General features: G+C 42.9%; 1 protein-coding gene across 9 annotated transcripts in view; it reads left to right on the forward strand.

Moving 5' to 3' along the window:
* LOC104919548 (ankyrin-3) overlaps positions 1 to 19758 on the forward strand; it is a 117549-nt gene that overhangs the window by 9673 nt on the left and 88118 nt on the right. For 8 of the 9 annotated variants that reach the window (XM_027278243.1, XM_027278236.1, XM_027278237.1 and 5 more), the window contains exon 1: positions 18020 to 18570. The exons of the other annotated variant lie outside the window; for it this stretch is intronic. In XM_027278243.1, coding sequence (XP_027134044.1) covers positions 18448 to 18570 — 123 coding nt within the window. In that variant the 5' untranslated portion in view covers positions 18020 to 18447. Of the gene's footprint in view, positions 1 to 18019; positions 18571 to 19758 lie in introns of those variants that run through there. 9 annotated transcript variants of the gene reach the window in all.

Consider the following 19758-nt stretch of genomic DNA (forward strand, 5'->3'; position numbering starts at 1 on the left):
AGACAGATTGGATGTGCTCGATATTGATATTGATAACTCAATTTCTGTTGCAGACAGACCAATGTGGTTTTGATTTGATGATATTCCATGCTCCTCATCTGCTTGCTATTTATCTGGCCCTTCCATTTGCCCGGACGACATTCTGGACTTTTTTCCTAAGACAGCTACTTTGTCTAATGCTGCTACAAACTTAAATCATTAATGATCGGACAATCTCAGTCTTTATTACCACGCTGGAAACTCTCAGTGTTGCCTACCTCTCCTCTCTCCACCATCCATTCCCCACATCATTGACTTTAATGAGAAGCCGGCAGCGGTTACATGCGCTCCGTCATTTTCCAAAAACACCTGCTTCACTCAGCAACACACATCCCAAGATGTTTTTTTGTTTTTTTTTCATTTATGTTTGTCCACTGTACAAACAACAGTGATGTAATGGCCCATTAAATGAAAAATCTGCTTTCCTCTGGGGGCAGCTTTCACTATCCTGTGTCAGATTGAAGATAGTTGGAGATGCAGCTATCTTTATCTCAAACCACCACTTATTGTGTGTCTCAGTAAGGCCAAACACAGAATAAAGGTGTTGTCACTCACATGTTTTGGTTATTTTTGTCAGATGGCAGCATGAGCATGAGCAGACAGTGGTTTGATTGGAGGAAATAAATACTTTCAGCTAACTGACAAACAGCACATTCTCACATTGTGTGTCTGAGAACCTTGACAGAAAGTTGGCTTCAAATCGCTGCTGGAATGTGGGAGTGCTGAACTATGTCTGCGAAGGTTGACAATCAAATCAACATTTTTGAAAAGCTCAACAAACACCGCTGCTATTTTCTATTTCTTTGAAACTGGGGAGTGTTGTAGAAGCTCCAGTTTCGTATGAATACCTGATCAATGATGATGGCCCCGGTGCAGAGTGCTTTCTAGCTACAGTTGTCATCATTATGTACACACACTGTGTTTGAACTGTGTTTACTGGCCTTGTAATAAGCAGGGGTGTGAATGTAGAATCGCCCGAGGCTTAGATGAGGCATGTGGGATTTGTAAAGGGATAGCACGGTGAATAGATCTGCTTTTCCATTTAGTTTTACTTACATGTTGTGTGCTTGGTCTGTATGTCATGGAATGCCCCAGTGGTTGTGCTGTGGGCTGGTGTGCGGAGTGGGTTAGTCAAAGGGTTTCTACTGCCCGGTGGTTAGTGACAGTGCACCCACAATGTGACAGCCTCCAGCTGTGAGGGTGTGAGTCTTCTAATGAGATACCCTCTGGACCTGTGCGTGTGTACATGTATGCGTGTGCATTCATTTGTTAATAACATCTTACAAGAGGTGACACAGAGATCATTATTGAGCAACTATTTCCATTGGAATAAAACATTGCTGCCGCCTATCTTTAATGAAATCACAAAGCTAAAAGGCAAATTCAGAGTTGCACATGAATTAAGAGAAAACATTTTAACATAACATACAAAAAAAAATTAGTCTACCAACAGCAGAGACGCCAGAAGTTATTAGTCCCGATCAAGAAATCATAAACATATGAAAAACTGGCTTGTAGGTGGATTTTGTTCATTTTGGACAAAGCCAGGCTAACTGTTTCCCCTGTTTCCAGTCTTTATGCTAAGCTAAGGTAGCTGTGGTAGCTGGATTCTATATATACAGTATATGCAGTATATTTTAATTCAGCACTATTATGTGATCATGCTGTTAAAATAGCCTCTTCACATCCACGTTCACTTCTTGCAGGGGAGTGAAAATGAATTGCATCTGACTCTGGGTGATTTGATGTGATTAATATGAGTAGGTAGAAAATGAAAGGAGGGAGGGAGGCATGTGGGCAGTATGGCGGGATACAGCGGAGAGGAAGTGAGGATGATGTGATGCTGTCTTGAAGGCAACACGGGAAAGAGGGAGCCGAGGGAGCTGAGGATGAGAGAGGAAGGGCTGAGTCTTCACCCACTTGTGTCATGAATAAATCACCGCTGAGATCTCCTTGCTGTCTAGTCCAGCATGGACCAGTATTGCTTTCATAGTTATAGCTCATCCCAGATGGCCTAGCTTACCCACAGAGGATAAGCCCAGTCATAATTTACCAGCTGGGAACTCTTTATGATTGCTTCATCCATCATCAATTACCCGGCACAACTGAAGTCAAACACTTCTAAAGTATGCAGGGGGGACTTAACATTGTGGACATCCCTGGTATTGAATTTGACCCTTTCATAGACGACAGAAAAAACAGTTTTAAAGGAAGATAGATGAAGCTGAAAAATATCAACATGTAATACTGGTCTTAAATACAGTCACAGTGGAGAGTGTTACATAAAAAGCGAGTGGGAAGACAGGATCAGCGCCAAAAAAAAAAAAAAAAAAAATTGTCAAAATTACTAAATGATGTGGTCTTGTCAGCTCAGTACAGTACTGCACACGCATACAGACAGTAATGGAGTTGTAAGGGAACAAAGAGAAACCATTTCCTCCCTCAGTGTGTCATTAAACAATGGAGACATCCTCCTCGCTGGCCAGGACAGAGAAGGATTGAGTGGTTCTGGAAAGACCTATGTTTCACTATGGCGGTGATTGATAATATTATTCACCATGGCTTGTGTGTGTGTCTCTGTGTGCGTCTGTAGGTTTCTTTATTACGGAGGCATGTAAAGGGCACAGAGACAGAAACAGAAAGTACAATAGTACAATTGAGAGCCAACGATAGAATATCTGCTTTTCCTTGCAGAGGAAAGAGTCTGTCACGAGTAATTAACACCATCCTGGACCTAAACGACTCCGAGTGTAATGTAAACATGTTATTTAGGATCACTCACTCCAGCCTCAAATCTCTTGAGTCCTCTGTAACATATGATTGTATATTGATCAGTGACCACAGCTCAAGAATCTCAATGAATCTCCAAGGTAACATGAGGAGAGTTTGTCAGCCCAAAGACTATTTCTTCTACTCTGGTGGCAGTTTCTGTCTTTGTCCAAACAAACTTCCCAAAGACATTTGGATGTACACATAATGTGCTGAAAGGAAGTGGACACGGTGAGATTTAACGCTGTTTTGTGCTTTTGTTTGTAATTGCAAATTATGTTTTGCAGACAATGTTTGTTTGTTCTAATTCTTCAGCATAGAATACCAAATGTGTTTTTGGACAGATAAATAAAGGCCTAATTTGGTGGGATTTCCTGTGGCATACTCAGCGAGGTAGCAGGTATGTGCATGGAGGAAGATCACCTTTGTGTTTGTGAGTGTATGTTAATGCTGACTCCAGAGTAACAGAATAAAAAAAATGATCGGACTGTTTGAGCATGGTGTTTGGAGATGCCTCGGGTTCATTTGGATTCAGTCGTGACTGAGTGAAGGCTGCCACAGTTTAGAGCATCGGTGATTAAAGACAGCGTGCATCTGAAATTGCAAAACGATATCCTATAATTTGAATGCTGCTGCAACCCACAGACCATGCCATCAGAACACAACATGAAATGATGCTGAATACACAGGAGAGCTCAAACTCACTTGGCCACACCCCGCTCTGCACTCTTCTCTTACTCCTCGTGAGATTTTTGGATACGCTGCGGCCAAATCTTTGTTTATTATTTTGCAAAAACACGACAGAGGCTCCAATAGATTTCTTTTGCTGTGTCATTAAATGCACCATCTGACGTGCCTCAAATTGATATCTTACAGTCTGACACATAATTTATTAGACCTATCTCACACTGTGTGACATGCAATGAATTATTGTTCTATCGCCTATCATTGAGCCTTTACTCAGCTGTGCTCAGTCGTGAACTTGTCTCGGGCTTACAGTACTCAACATGAATTTTAAGGCATCCTCTTGAGCAGTCAACTACTGAAGCGTCTCCAGGGTTCCCCTTGTGCCCTACTTCACTCGTCCAGATGGAAAGAAATGTTAAAAATGTATTACTTACCCAAAGAAGCATGGCCAGAAACACATTTCAAGCTGCATACTTATCTGCATATCATGTGATCTCCGAGTCGTGCCATCCTCCTTATTGCTATATGCCACAGGACTGCACGGCTGGTATTTAATTCTTGATGTACTATTGAATTCAATAACATCAACACCCAGTTAGTGTTCTGATTAGAATCTCTGTGAGCTAAAACTTCCGAAAGATTTCAGAGAAAACATTTCCCAGCTGAAACTGGCAGCTAAGTGCCTGCTTTACCAGCACAGTCACAGTTCGAATTGGATGAAGACAGCATTAGTATTGACCCTACATGAGTAATGTGCTGAGAGCTGAAGAGCTGGGGCTGACAGTGTGGTAGATGGAGGCAAGCAAAGTTAAACGTGACTCCTGCTCTACTTTTGAAATCAGCACCGAACTTGGTTTACACGGTTTTACTGTTTGCGTCTGATAAATCAGAGCCAGGCTCGAGGAGTAATAGATTACATGTTATGTAAACCACCCTGGTCTCTTGAGTATAAATGTAACTAAACGTACATTATAATTGATTATAATGGCCACTAATGAAATAAATATTTTTACTGGGTGGAAATTTTCTCTTTATTTTGTGGGAAACATGACAGTAGAGTGCAAATTATGCCTTCCTACCACTGCCTGTGTTTGCTTAAAACACGAGAAAGACATTTTGGATGTTTGGTCTCCTCATTTTGTTTTCCAAGGTTACATTGTTGTGTTATCCGTCTATCCATTTTCTGCAACCGCTTATCCTTATCGTGTTCATGGGGGGCTGTAGCCGTAGCTGTAATCTCAGCTGGCACTGGGCGAGAGGCGGGATACAGCCTGAACAAGTTGCCACTCACATTCACATCTATACTGCATGTCTTTGGACTGTGGGAGGAAGCCAGAGTATGATTACCTCTTTGGAGGTAAGGCATTTGAGGCCAAGACAGATATATATATATATATTCTTTTGGATGAAATATCCTTTTGACTTTGTAGTTAGATTAGCCTACTGAAGAGTGTTTCATATGAGGTTCTGAAGGGATTTTCTCCACTTTCACCGGGGATGAGATTGGAAAGGAGGACTGATCTACACTCTTCACAGAGGCTTTACCTTATTATTCCATCTATAATACCAGCTAATTGGAGCTGTCAAACCGCTGATAATCTGTATTAGGGCGCGGCATTCAAAAAGGCAACACTCAACCTCAACATTTCTAAGAGAGACGATTAGGGAGTGAGTGTGTGCGAGCGCCAGAGGCAGAAAGAATATTCAAAAAAATTAAAACTCATGCAGCTTGAAAATGGCCAAACCTAACAGTGGTTTGTCTGACAGAAAATGTAATGAACTAGATTGGTCTGTCTTTGGACACTTTGGAAGGCTTAGATTTTGTGCGTAAAAGAAAACAGACATATGATGAACAGTAGCAAATTCACGTGATGTTTTTGATGTCCCCAAGTAGAAGTAAGCGAATTGAATCTGTTTTAAACAACAAGATATTTAAGAAGTTATTTTGTGACACTGTACCAATGTTCTTCTGTCAGTTTATCCATCCATCCATCCATCCATCCATCCATCCATCCATCCATCCATCCATCCATCCATCCATCTTCTTCTGCCTCTCAAACCAAAGCAAAACCTCCCACCTTCAGGCGTTCACACTCTCCGGCTCAGTGCAATAAAACATTATCCATTATCTATCTGACCTCCTTTTCTCCTCACACTAGCTGCCTCCCGCTGCACCTCTCTCTCTCTCTCTCTCTTTCTCTTTCTCTCTCTTCAGTTTCCTCCATCACAGCTTGCGTTCTCGCAGCTGCCTCAGAGTGACGGGAAGGAACTGTGAAAACCTGAAGGAGGGTAGAATTTTTGACGTCGAAAGAAGTCTAGTAACACATACTGTCTCAACATCAAAACTCCCATCCATTCTCTGCCTACCGACAAGCCAGATCACTGGGCAGCCGTGCGTAGAGAGAGAGCAGTAGAGTCGAGGTGAGAGAGTAAGAGGTTGGACACTGAATGTAGAACAGATTACAGTTCAAATATTCTTGTGTGTCTGGGTGCATGTGTACACACAGCATCACTATGTCATCGTGTGCACTTGTCTGTGCTCCACAAAGCTGTATGTAATGTGTGCGTTATGCCGAGTCCTATGTCTATTTCCTCTCTTGGCACAGCCAGCAGCCACTCGCCCATCATGTGGCATCTGGAACCTGCCTGTGAGCACACTCTAACAAGGCCCCCAGAGAGTGTGTGTGTGCGTACGTACGTATTTATTACCATATGATGGAGAAAATGTCTGTCTGGGCTCCAAATGAGCATTTTTACACTTTAGTTTTGAAGTCACGACGTTACCGATGATACAGGTGAGATGAAGATGGGGGTGTTTCCTGCTGCTGGCGAGGAAAGACCTCCCTCACCCTTGCTCACCTCCTCCGTCTGGGTCAGCCAGTGATTCGTTATCATCCGTTTCCCTTCCAAAACATCGAACAGTGACAAATTACCCTTTTCCTCAAGATATTTTATAAAAAAAATACTTTATCAGTATGGCCAGCTGTTCGCTAAAATGAGATTTAAAACTGCACATTTTAATTTAATGCCATTAAAGCCGGGAGTCGGGGGCACTCTGGTTTTGCAGAGCAGCCACTGTTTGCGTGTGCTTGACAGTAAAAGCCATTTCCCACTTTTGTGACTGCAAAGTTTAACAAACACTGTCTTAGTGTGTTTATAACAGTTTACAGATACTCTTCGTGGAAGCATAACAGTTTCTTTATGGGAACTATAACAGTTATAAGAGAGAGTCATCACCAGGCTGTGTCTACGTCCTGTTTTGGAACTGAAAATGAATTTTATTTTCCTATCTGAGGCCAAAATGTGCTTAAACTACTATGAAATACTATGAACCACTGTTTTGTGTTGGCTTAAAGACTGATTAAGCCCTAAAGTGCTTAAATATGCCAGACACAGTTGTGTCTAACATCTTTTTTTTTAATCCAGCTGTAGGCTTGCATAGGAGGAGGCATCAGGTGTGCACCGAGGATGGCCTATTCTCAATTTGTAGCATACAAACAACACTTTGATTCCAGGGGGGTTGAAAACATCTGGACCGGAGTCTTTGAAATGCCAGTAGCAGGACACGTGTTTTTCTCCCTCCCTTGTGATGGTCTATTCACGGCTCCCGTGTGCCTGAACGTTCTTGCCCTTGTTTCCATGGAGACCAAAAGAGGTGTGGTGAATCCTGTAGCCCCTCTGTGGTCACTGGCTTTGTCATACGTGCTGCCAGCCTGCCACCACTTATCTTTAATAGCCCTTCACAGCCAGACGCCGTGCAAAGGCACAATTTCTTGACGTTGCTAATTGGAAAGAACAGGTGGTCGTGCTAATTCTAGACCACATCCATCCATGCTTTTGCTTACATTATGCTTTAACTCATAAATGAAGACGGGCGACTTCAAATGGTTGCTTTGAGACAGGAAGTCAGCTCAATAATTAGTCCAATACAAATGATTCCAGCAGATATTCCTACCATCAGGGACAGCTTAACGCTCCCTGTCCGTGCACTCAACCCTCGTTTTAATCAGAGTTATGACAGTAATTCTCCTTTCCATCCATCCTGTTGTTCTCTTACACAATGGCATTGACCCAGTCTATTGTCTGCGCAGTTGTGTCCTCCTTTTCAGCGCTGAGAGGCTCATTTGTTGATCTCCTAACTGGATTATCGCTTGTCTGATTAACTGCATGTAACCCCTGCTGCCACTTGGAGCTGTCCTGCGTTGGGCAGGGATTTATGCACGCTCTTGCTGTCCTGTCTTTAGTCGGTTCATGGCCTTCGAGACACCTTTCCCTTTTCGCACCTGGCACACTTGCGGACAATGTCAGAGACGGTCAGCATTAACTGAAGATGCACAGAGCTGAAAGGGTGAGTTTAAAAGCACAGACACATTGGCTTGAATGTTCATTACATTGATTTTCCATATGAACACCTACTTATAGTACAACTTCCATCAGAGTTGTTAATGCTTGGCTAACAGGGCTGCAGTAGATCTAAATAGAATACACTGGTAACCTATTTATCTGCTCGTTGGATGAGTCAATGAGGATTAAAGTAAAGGTGAGGTCAAGTTTGGAAGGATCCACGTGTCCGTAATGAGGTGAAAGGCTGCTGCAATACCTGTTCTTGTTTACCGAGATGGATATTTTTGTAAGATAGTACCCAGTCTAATCAAAATCACAGTCAGTCTTACTTTGTTTCACTTTTATTTTAAGTCAATCGAACAACATGGCTCAGAGATGCTTTGTGGGTTATTAGTCTGTGAAACTTAAAAACTTGTCCAGCACTTTGGTTCAGACTGAAATACCTCAGTAACTTTTGGATGAAGTGTCATAAGATACAGGCAGTCATGCCCCCAGAAGGATGAACCCTTGTGAATTTTTCTTCAGCACCACAATCAGATTCATATTTGTTGGTAAAATGTCTCATTAACTATTGAATGGATTGCCATAAAATCTTATACAGGCATTCATCCTGAGTAGGTTTGGTAGGCCACTTTCCCATTAACCTTTAGGATGTAGATTTATAGAGGATACTTGCCCAAGGGATTTCCTGTTTTCCCTTTGACCCATAACCTTTTCATCCTGGCCCCTGGCTAAGTTACCATGACAGACTGAACTCCGAGTACGAGAAGGTGAGGACACGGTACGAAGGGGTTGAGGGAGGCGAGTCGCAGTGGGGTTTTGAGACAGAAAGATACACGCATGGCCGGGCAAATTTTGCCTCCAAGTGCTGAAGTTGGGGTGACAGCCATCGTGTGGGGACTAGGGACAAAGGGCTGAGGGAGAATTGTGTGTATGTCTGTGTATGGCCTTTGCTGCAGTACTCCCCACGCTATCCAATCACTCAGGCCGTCTACTGGAGTGACATTTCAGGAAATTTCCACTGATGTGGGACTGGGGCCCCAGCTGTCAAGACAGAGCAGTAGGGAGGGGTTGGGTGGGGTGAAATCAGTAGCAGATAGAGAGAGAGAGAGAGAGAGAGAGAGAGAGAGAGAGAGAGAGGAGTGCTGGATGTTGCTTATCAGACTTGGCAAGATCTCACAGCTTTATGGCTTATGGGGGGGCACTGATAAGTTCTCTCTCTCTTCCTTTCTTTCTCCATCACTGTGCCTTATTGCTTTCAGTGATAGAGTGAATGATAGCCTCTGTGATGTTGGCAGCATGAGACTTATCTTGCAGAAAGACGCTGATTTTGTTTTCTGAGAAACCCAAGATGAGAAAAATGATGTTTTCAAGCTCCACATTTATGAAACCGCATCAGTGCATTGAATACAGATGGGTTTCTGGTTAGGAGTGAGTGTTTGTGTTCGAGTACTCTAAAGGGTTTCTCTGATATATTTGTGTAATTTCTTTTAAACAAGTGTATGTAATATTTGAATAACTTTATAAATTGTACATTACCTAACACATTTGATTGACAAAAATCTCTTTTTATATGTGAGAGGAGTAGAAGATATCAGATGGAAATGTTGGGGAAAAGTCTTGTTGTGTGGTTACTGAGAGGACTTGACATTTACACCAACTCTATCTTGCCCTACATGCCCTACTTGCCTAGGATCCAAACCAGTGAGTGTGTGTGCATGTGTTTTTGCAGGCTGATCATTGCTAACGTGTAAGAAAGATGAGGTTGTTGCATGCGTGTGACTCAGAATTTGTTTTCTACAGTATGTACAGTATGTATGGTTGCACGTGTAGTTCAGAGTATGCTGCTCAGCTCTCACTAGTGCAAACCCAATTAGCTGATTTGCATCCAATTAAAACTTCAATAAACTCTATCTGTAACCTTTCCATGCTCTCTCATTTCCAGATACCATATCAGATGGCATTTCGACCTTTTGGCAACACTAATATGAGAAATGGAATGAGCTAAGCGTAGTAGTGCTACATTTCCATTACCAAGTGTCGGTCGCACAGACCGGCTGTCTGGATGGCGAGCACCTCTGGCCGACACTTGGCCTCTTCTTTCCAGCGTCTGAAAATGAAGCCTGCATGTGATCAAACATTCTAGCTTTTACTGTTACTATGCCAAAGGTTACTACTGGAAAACTTGGGCTTCATTCCATTTGGTAGACTATTACACTCTGAACCCTACATGTGTATATTTTGATATGAAACATGTCCGGGAAGTACACAGAGATACTTCCAGGAAAATTCTTCTATCTTTCCAGGGGAAATGTTTGAAAAATACAATTTAGGAAAGGCAGGCTTGATGGGAAACCTTTTCACATAAAATTCTGTCTGCTGGAGTATTCCCAAAGTATATATTCCACCTGTTTGGCACGATTAAGAGAGCAGTGTAATTGATAGCATTGCGAAACTGATAGGAGTGTGTATTTATATGTCACCTTGCTTTGAGGATACTGCTAAAAATAGAGAAAGTTGCATTGATCTAACAGTTGGTTTTATTTTATTTTGCAATGCTCTAACATGCGTGTATCTCATCGTGAAAACTGATATTCATTGCAACTTCCCAGTGTCTTGTTAAATCACTTGAAGGATACATTGACGTAGGCATCCTGGCGCGACATCTAGAGGCATAGATACACCTGCAGCTATTACCGAATACTTTGAAATGATAGATGATTGCACCCACTGTGATAAAGTAAATATCTCCAGGCTCAAATAAAATCCAGGCTGCAAATGCTCAGGTGGCAGTTGACCTTTCATCTGTGAAGAAAACAGAGGCATGTGAGCGAGCAAGTGTGTGTAAGTGTATCTGTCTGTGCTGTACTTTAGGCTTCTCTGGGTCCAGCTGTACTTTTCAGGTGGTTGCTTTGTGTGTGTGTGTGTGTGTGTGTGTAATGATACTTTGATATGGGGCTGGCGTACCATGCAAGAGCGAGTGAGAGTGTGCAAGGCTCCCTAGGCGGAGTGCTTCTTGGCACATCGCTATGATCCCATCATGACGGGGAAACTCGACACTGGAGAGGATATTCCACTGCCCGGCACCTAAGGGAGAGTAACAAGGCTGCACACACACACGCACACAGACTGTCCGGTGAGGTTACACCGGTCACAGGGGCCTCACACACTCCTCATGCACAGTCCACATCCCTTGCTGAATGCAAAAGTACATACGTACACCTAAGCACACACACACACATATATATATATATATATATATATTTACTCCCCCAGCCCAGGATTGCACTAATGAACGCTCCGATTGCTGAGCGGGCAGTGAGATGATTGGCACAGAGAAAGCATTACACCAGCACATTCAGGCATATGGCATGTGGACCCACTGATGGGCAAACACATATGGTGCTGGTGGCTTCTGCTGCTTCGCATGGGAGGAAGGCACTGTGCTCTCCTTTGATCAGACTCCAAATCACAGAGCACGGCACACAAAGTACAGCCTAAAAATCTCTAACTGTTTGGGTTGCATCATTTTGTTTCATTATTTAAAAGGGAAAAAAAATAATCAAATACATCATCTGCGTCTTGTAGTGGCCTTCAGTCTTTGTGATTTATTTTATAAATTCAACAAAATGCGACAGTTTTTCATAAAGCAGTGTAACGTATAATGTTATTACATAATTTGTCTTTGTCTTGTTGTGTCTTGGAGTCCATACACTTATGAACACACCAGTTATTTGTGTTTAAGCAAAGACTGTGAGGATATAATCCTTAGATTTGTTTTTCTTTTAGCAGTTTTCATATTACATCTTCATTTTTTACATACATAAATAAATTATCCAATTAAAAAAAATAGGAAAATATATGCGATAGGATGTCTTCCTGCAGTCCAATGTAACGTTGCAAATACATCTTCACACTCAGATCCAACAATATTAATGACAAACACTGAGATAAAACAACACAATAACATATGTAGTACAATAAAAAAAAAACATCTATAATGTCAAAACCAGTGACACGTTTTATGAAACATATTTTGCACGCATTGACTACAGCATTAAGGATGTATGTGTCACTTTTATAGACAAAGCTGTTCTCAGTCTTTTGACACCCTCTTAATTCCCACATCAACAAAATCAGCCCACGGTAACCATGGCAACTTTTGTTTTTCTTGATGTTTTTCTTTGTGTCAAGTTCCCGGAATATCCCACCAACTCGCCTCCCAGAGACTTCCTGAGGACTCTGTCTGTAACCGTTAAGAGACTGTATTGTCAGGAGAATCAGTCACCATGGTGACAAGTCATATCCCTGAGGTTTATATGCTGGATGTTGGCTGGAGTGACAGGGTCACAACCTATGAATCTTTACTCATATACCTCCATATTCAGCCATCAACAGGTTGCTAATTCACCTGTCTCTTTTTCTCTTTATTGCTTCTCACCACAAGATAAGACCTCCATTTTTTTTCTGCAGTTTTTTTCCCCCTGTCTACAATTAAAATCCACTCACGCCGACACGTAATGGATACCATCAGGAAATTGTGTTTTATTAATGTCCAAATTGAAGTTCCTTCTCAGCCGCAAATATAATCATTCTTTCCATTTCCCGAACATCCTAATGCAATCGGACTGACTGTATCAACAACAATGCATTTTGATTTTACGAGACACATTTATCAGAGAACTACCCAGCAGAACTATAGTACATTTTTGTATATCACTTTTATATAATTGCCCTGCAGAGTTAAGACATTGCCAACACCAAGATGACCATGTCTGTTTCTCATATCGCCTCCTTTTTAAATCTGCCTCAGTGAAATGACTTATTGCGGTATGGTATGCTGATATAAAGCGGCCCGTGAATAGGAAGAAACTGGGTGTGATTGTGCGAGGCCATGTATTACTGTTCCCAACAGAGCGTGAAATTGTTTATTCTTCTGCTGCCATTTCTGTGTATAACAGAAAAGGGATGACTTCCCCCACTGCACAGCCGTCGCAGTCAGACCGCCACTTGTTTCAGCCAAGAAATTAACTCCCCATTGATTACAGGAAATTCTTAATCAACAGGCTACTGTGTTTGTGATATCCCCACTGAAGTTATTGTAATAGCCTAGAGATATCGTCTGAAAAACACTTCAAAACTATTCAAAGTATTGATTATATTTGCTCACTTCTCCTTGAAGTGACTTAGGTTTACCTCACAACACTACCATCAAGGTGAAATAATAATAATGTAGTAATTCAATATGGATTTCTAGTATTTTCTCATTGTCTTCAGGTTAAACTTGGGTAGTTCACAATGGAATATATTGCAATATTTCTTCCTTGCAAGTGGTTTCTTGGTTGTGTACGACTGCTTTGCTTTGGCCAAACTGGATAGTGCTTTCTTTAAAGCTCGATGCTGTCATACAGTCGTGGCTCTAAAATGTCATGTGAAACCTGAAGACCTAGCTCAGGGGCTTTGAATGCACACCACTTTCACTGGTGTAACATGAATATAAATCCGTTTAAATCTGCTTTTTGTTTCATGTGTAAATCCCACTTGCCCCCAGTGGTTTATCCTGGGGTAACCTGTAAAATATAGCAGTGGACAGTTGCTGCTTACTCCACTGTTAATGCTGCATGAATCCTATTTTTTTAAACGCTTGCTTTGATGTTTGAGTTGATAGAAATACAGGCTGGATTTTATATAGAGCGTGTTTTTATTCATCTCGAGCTCTGTGATCTTCCCTCTTTGCATTGTAACCACATTTCTAGTAACAGAAAGGGTTTTCTCTTCGATTCATTCATTTAGAGGCTTCAGTCTGACCAACTATAATCTATATCCGTGCGTAAACAGTGTGTGTTGTGATGTTATCTTTCTGTCTCCACCTCAAAGCTGTAAGTGTACACTGCCTGTGCGTGTACGTGTGTGTTTGTGTGCTTATCCCCTCCACTGTGAATGCCTGTCTGCCCCTCAGTGGGGAAACCGTGGAAGGACATTTTGGTCTGGTTTGAAGGGGACCACTTGGTCGTGACACACATTTAGGTAGGTTATTGGTAGCTAACTGGGTTAAAGCGTTGTGTATTGTGGTACATTTTGCTTATCCCGAGGCGAGGCATTAGTGTGTTTTTAGATGATGGAGGAAGAGAACAAGGGGAACACGAAAAATAAAAGGTGTGGAAGAGATATTTTGTGTGTGAGTGGGACACAGTTTGTGTTTGCTTGAGCCAGAGTGGACATGTAAACGACGAAATACAGGCCTTCATGTCCAGGCTGCAAACATCCTTCATACACTGTTTGATTCTGCGAAGGAGGCAGAGCTGCACTGACACTGAATATAAATCGATGCTTGATGATTCATTCGTCTTGATCCATGTCTGATTTTTAATTGTCTCTACATTGTTTCTGCTCTGCTCTTTCATTTCACGCCTCGAGCCAATACCGCTTCTAGAATTGCTCTCGCTTCTCTTGTTTGAATTTTTCTATTTGTGTTTTTTTTTATTCTATAAAACTCAGTTTCCACTGTTCATCCCCCCCATCTCCTCTTCTCAACCACATGCCCCCATGTTGATGCATTTGCCCTGAGGCCAAGTGTAGGTGGTGCACGGAAGGGGGTTCTCTGCGTGGGTGGATTTGCTGTCAATCGAAACCACTTGCCATTTGACCTTGCACCTTTCAAAGTCCTCCTCCTGCCTTCTTTTTCTTCTTCTTACTGGAGGCGTTTCAAGTCTAGTCAGAGCACACACAGATTTCTCAACACTTGGGGACCAGCGGAGAGGAGGAAAAGAGGAGATTTAGATTACAGACAGGCCCTGGTGTAGCAGAAACACACTTTCATACAGCAACAGCTGACGTTTTCTGTGAGATGATTCTGAATCTGGGGAGAATTCTAGTGTGAAAGCTTTAAGCAGAGAGGCAAAACAGCAAATCTTAAATCTCAAAAAATAGAGCTCCTTTTATGAGTGAAGGTTTGGATGGAACAGGTGAAATTGTTTTGTTGTATATAGCAGACAAACATTTTTAATTAAAGTTCAGACCTTGTTTTGGTGCTGTTTAATCACAGTTTTGTTTAGGTTGACTAATTGGCGTCACTTATGTCCTTCTGTGTTTTTTATTTTTGGATGTACTGTACCCGGTCAACAGAGCACGCTCAGGACACGTTTAGACTGTTAATGCTTTTGAGCACTAGAGGGCAGCAGAGTACAAAGAATCAATACTGTCCAACTGGACCACATTGGACAACACTGCTCATCATTTTACCTATTTCAAAACCTCATAACAGATATTATGCATGATTTTGTCTGCTATCATGCACTGTGACTCCTGCTGTTTATACAGGTTAATGAATAATGTAAATGAAGCAGTGAAATGACCACAGGGGAGCAATGTTTAGCTCAGTGTCACAGGAGCTCTACCAGTATAAGAAAAGGGTACTTACGTTCAGATTTGAGCTGGTCACTCCAATGACAAACCATTTGAAACACTCTTCTCCCATCAACGCCCCCGTAGCCCTTGAGTTCTGTGTAATTTCCTGTGTATAGGTTATTCTGTAACCTCATGGTGACCTGTCCAACTCAAGCCCTCCAGATGCTTTGTCTTTGCTGTGTTTTTTGTTGGTGTATGGGGACATACTGTTGTGGCCGCAGAGGTCAAAAAGGCCAATGAGGCTGATGCTGTGATTGGTCATGTTGCACCCGTGGGATTTGCAGCGATGGGATTCACAGACTCGATCCACGGACGAGGCAACTTACCGCAGATAAAGGACTGACCCAAACAAAATGGTCTCAGGGGCATGTGAAGATATATGAGGACATAAAGTTTGCCTTCTCACGTCCATGCTTGTATATTCGGTGTGAGATTATTTATGTATATTCATACAACAATTAAATTTAAATATCTTGAAATTGTATTGATAGAGCATACCATGAGTGCCATCAGTACTACTGACTACTAATGATTAATACTTGATTATTAATTTTCCGCCCACCCTAATTGATTTATCGAGTAATCGTTCCAGCTAAAAGAAAATAATCACCCTAATGCACTAACTTGACATAAGTATTAAAAGTATTTCTCTGACACACAGAACTATTTCATGCAAAATATTTTGTGTAAAGTATGAGTAGTAGTAGTAGTTTTATTTTGGTATGTGTGTGTATGGCAAAGTGCCTGGAAAACAGTGGAAAACTTCCAATAATCGGTCACTTCCAGAGTTCCAGAGCCAGCCCTGCTCTATTGTAGTAGTTGTGATTTTACTTTGCCTGCAGAAATGCTGGCGTTTGAAATATCGCACACTTTGGCAGTGGCTTTTACTACGAGCGTGGCTATGGGACTTCTTTTGGCTAGCAGACTGTGAATGGAGTTTTATCAATGAATGAATTTGAGGTAGTGGTGCTGTAGTAGTACTGGCAGCTACTAAATGTTTTGCATTTTGTGTGAGATGTGTAGGTTTGAACAGACGTCTCTCTATTCAAGGATTGTCATTTCCTGTTCATTCATCACGATTCCTCTTTGCGTTATCTCCTTGGACAAAGATTTTTTTTTTTCCAGAATGCACATATGTCATGTCTTCTATATGCATCTACATACATATGCGCACATGTACGCACTCCCTGCTCCCTGCCTCCCCAATCCCTCTTCTTACCTCTTCACGCTCCTTATCCATCCATCCAGCTCTCCCTCAAGCCACCCCATTGGCCCTTGCCTAGCAACCGCATGATAATTTGGCATAATGTGACACCCCCTGATGCATGATGGGGGATGTAAGTCAGACTTACCCACCCCCTGTGCCGGTGGCTGGTGTTTGGGGTTGAAGAGAAAGAAAAAATTGGAAAAGGGAGGATGAATATATTTTAGGAAGAGAAAAGGGATTTTCACGCTCACGTCGTTACATGACTGGTGTTAAATCTGTCATGTGTCCCTGGAGGGTTGTCTCCGCTTTCTAAAGCAGCAGTGACCGATCATCTCCACTCATTTATCAGCTTTTCCCCATATGGTTCCCATACAGTCCATATGTACAATTCAAGGCATGAAGAAATGCAGTAGATTTAGTGGAAAGCAGACAGGCATGTGATGAGGCAGCCTCTTGGTATCGACAGGACCTCTCATAGGTGTCTCTGACACGCAGGCAGGCAAGGAAAGAAACACAAAGATGGCTGCTGCGTGCTCCGTCTGTCTCCATGCTGCCACGTCTGACGTGAGCGCGATGGGAAGGACATCCAGAATAAGACGTCTCGTGTTTTCTCTCTTCCTCCGCCTCCTCCTGTATTTCTTTTCTCCCCTCTTCAGTCCCAGAAAATCAAACAGGAGCTTTTGTTGTCTCTCCCTCTCTCTGTGCAGATCTTCCTCTGTCTCTCCCTCCTCCTCCTCCTTGTTCTCCTCCTCCTCCTCCTCTGTCCCTCTGTTTTCAACAAAGACCCGAGTGATTTGGCGAAACAAAAGCTCCCCTGGTCCTGTTTGACCTCTCCATCACGATGTCAATGAACCCAGATGGTGGGATGACCACACTGAGGTTAGAGAAGCACAGCACTGAAAATGCAAAGACCAGGGAAATGTCTCACCTGGTTGGTTCATTCATTTGATTGGCTACAATTTAAGGTGGAAGTTTGGGTTCAGGTTAAAATAGGTGTGTGTGCGTGTGTGTGTGTGTGTGTGTGTGTGTGTGTTCCCTCCCCCTTTGCCTTCATCCATGTCCTTTGCATGTTCTCCCCATCCCCATCCCGTTACTCCAGCTGGTTATGTGTGTCCATGTGTGTATGTGTGTGTGATAGTAGCTAGGTGGGGGGTATACAAATACACACATGCACACAATCTCTGCCACCATTTGCTTTCCTTTCCTAAGCGGTGCCTTTGCTTCATTCATGCACTCACACACACACACACACACACACACACACACACACACACACACACACACACACACACACACACACACATACACACAGACGTCTGCAGGTGGAGCACCAGGCGAGGTGCAGCAGCAGGGACCAGAGCAGAGAGAAAGAGAAACATTTAAGAGGACGGACTGAAACAGAGCGTGGTTGCCGTAGTAACCATTCCCCTCGTACCGTCCCTCCTCCCTTCCTCCACCTCCATTCTCTCTCTCTCTCTCTCTCTCTCTCTCTCTCTCTCTCTCTCCTCCCTCCCTCCACCTCTGTGCTGGTGGTGATGCTCGTGTCTCTTTTCTCTCCATCCGGTTTGTCCTCACCTCTCCTGGACGCGCTCCTCTCACACTGCCAGCGGATGACACACGAGGAGGAGGAGGAGGAAGAGGAGACAAGGAGAAGCTGTTGTCTCTTCTCTCCTGGCTTTACATCACTTTAAAAAAAGAGAGAGAGAGAGAGAAAGAGAGAGAGAGAGAGAGAGAGAGAGCAGACCAGACCAGAGCAACAACCAAAAGAAAGGACACACAGGATATACATACAAACATAAAAGAAACCCTACTCTTCTCCATTCTCCTTTTCAAGGAGGGCATTTTTCTTCCCTTTCCCCCCCTTTCCTTTTCTACCCCGATTTTTTCCTCTGAGATCCCGGTTTTGTCACTTATAGCCCCTGAACTTCTCTGGGATTTCAGGTGAGGCACGCGTGTGTAGTGTGCGGTGGTTGTACATTTTATCATAACCTATCATGGCTCACGCGGCCTCCCAATTGAAGAAGAATCGGGGGGAAGTGGATGTGAATGCGATAGAGGACGAGAAGGAGAAGCGGAGGAAGAGCAGGAGAGCAGCGTCCCGGGAACAAAAGAGAAAGGTAACAGACGAGGGCTGACTGGCTGGCTTGGCTGGTGGCTTCATCTGCTCCGCTCCACTAACAGATTTTGGAGCGTGACTCTATGTGTGTGTGTGTGTGTGTGTGTGTGTGTGTGTGTGTGCACCTCTACATCTCCCTCAGCTTCCCTACCTAGATCAACTGGGCTTAGAGGTTGCCTCGTCTCACACACACTTACATTCATGTACATGTTCATATCCAGGCATAAGTCAAGACACACGTGTGGAGTCTTCTGTGCATTTTAAAGAGCGTCTTTGACCTTGTATACTGAGTGTGTGTGTGTGTGTGCTTGTGATGCTGTCTTTCTTTCTTTACGTGAGGAGTATGCGTGTGCATTCTCAGTATGCATGCAAAGTGTTTGCATACGTTTGTGTGTGTAACAGCTCCAAGTCAAAAATAATTTCACCTGTTTGTTGCGTGACGATGAAGCTGCCCATCTCCGGATGAGCTGCACGGACACACGGGGTGTTCTGTTTTCCAGCCACTGACTCTTTCAGCGTTTCCTAATATTGTGCATCTTCAGTAAAACTACGTCACACGGGGCTTCCTTAAATATGTGCACATCCGTCCTTGTTTTAATGACAAATTAGGTGGCGAGTTGTTGTAGTCATCCTGTGCACGAGTATGATTTGTTAATCAGCGCTTCCTAGGCAGAATTCAATCTTGCTTAGTCCAGATAAGATGAATGCAGGGAGTTGCAAAAAAGTGTGAGGTCATGTTTGCATTCTGTTTTAAAAAGGGCAAGTAAGAACACATGTTCTTAAATGAGGCAAACATGGGCTGAGATGCAAAGAAGAAAAAAAAAGTCCTCTCTCCGCTTTCTTCACTTGATCATGGTTTTGGAAATGCATGACTGCTTTAGTGGGTTTTTGTGGGTTCATGCTTGTGTGTGTGTGTGCCTGGATGCACAGACAGCCATGTATAATGCATACACGACTGATTTATTGATGACAACGCTTTATATGATGGGAGAGGAACTGAAATGCACGTGGTTCCCCCTCTCCTCTCCCTTCCCATCTTAGATGTCAGCTCTTTACTTTAGACACAGCAGTGGGAAAAAAGAAACGAGGCATTTAATAAGGTTTAGAGTTGTGAGCTACTACTGATGGAAACAACAAGTTTACTTCTATCCACAGTTATGTCTAAAAATAAATTCCTCCCTGTCTGGAC

The sequence above is a fragment of the Larimichthys crocea genome, chromosome III (genome assembly GCF_000972845.2).
Source record: "Larimichthys crocea isolate SSNF chromosome III, L_crocea_2.0, whole genome shotgun sequence".
Classification (NCBI taxonomy): Eukaryota; Metazoa; Chordata; class Actinopteri; family Sciaenidae; genus Larimichthys; species Larimichthys crocea.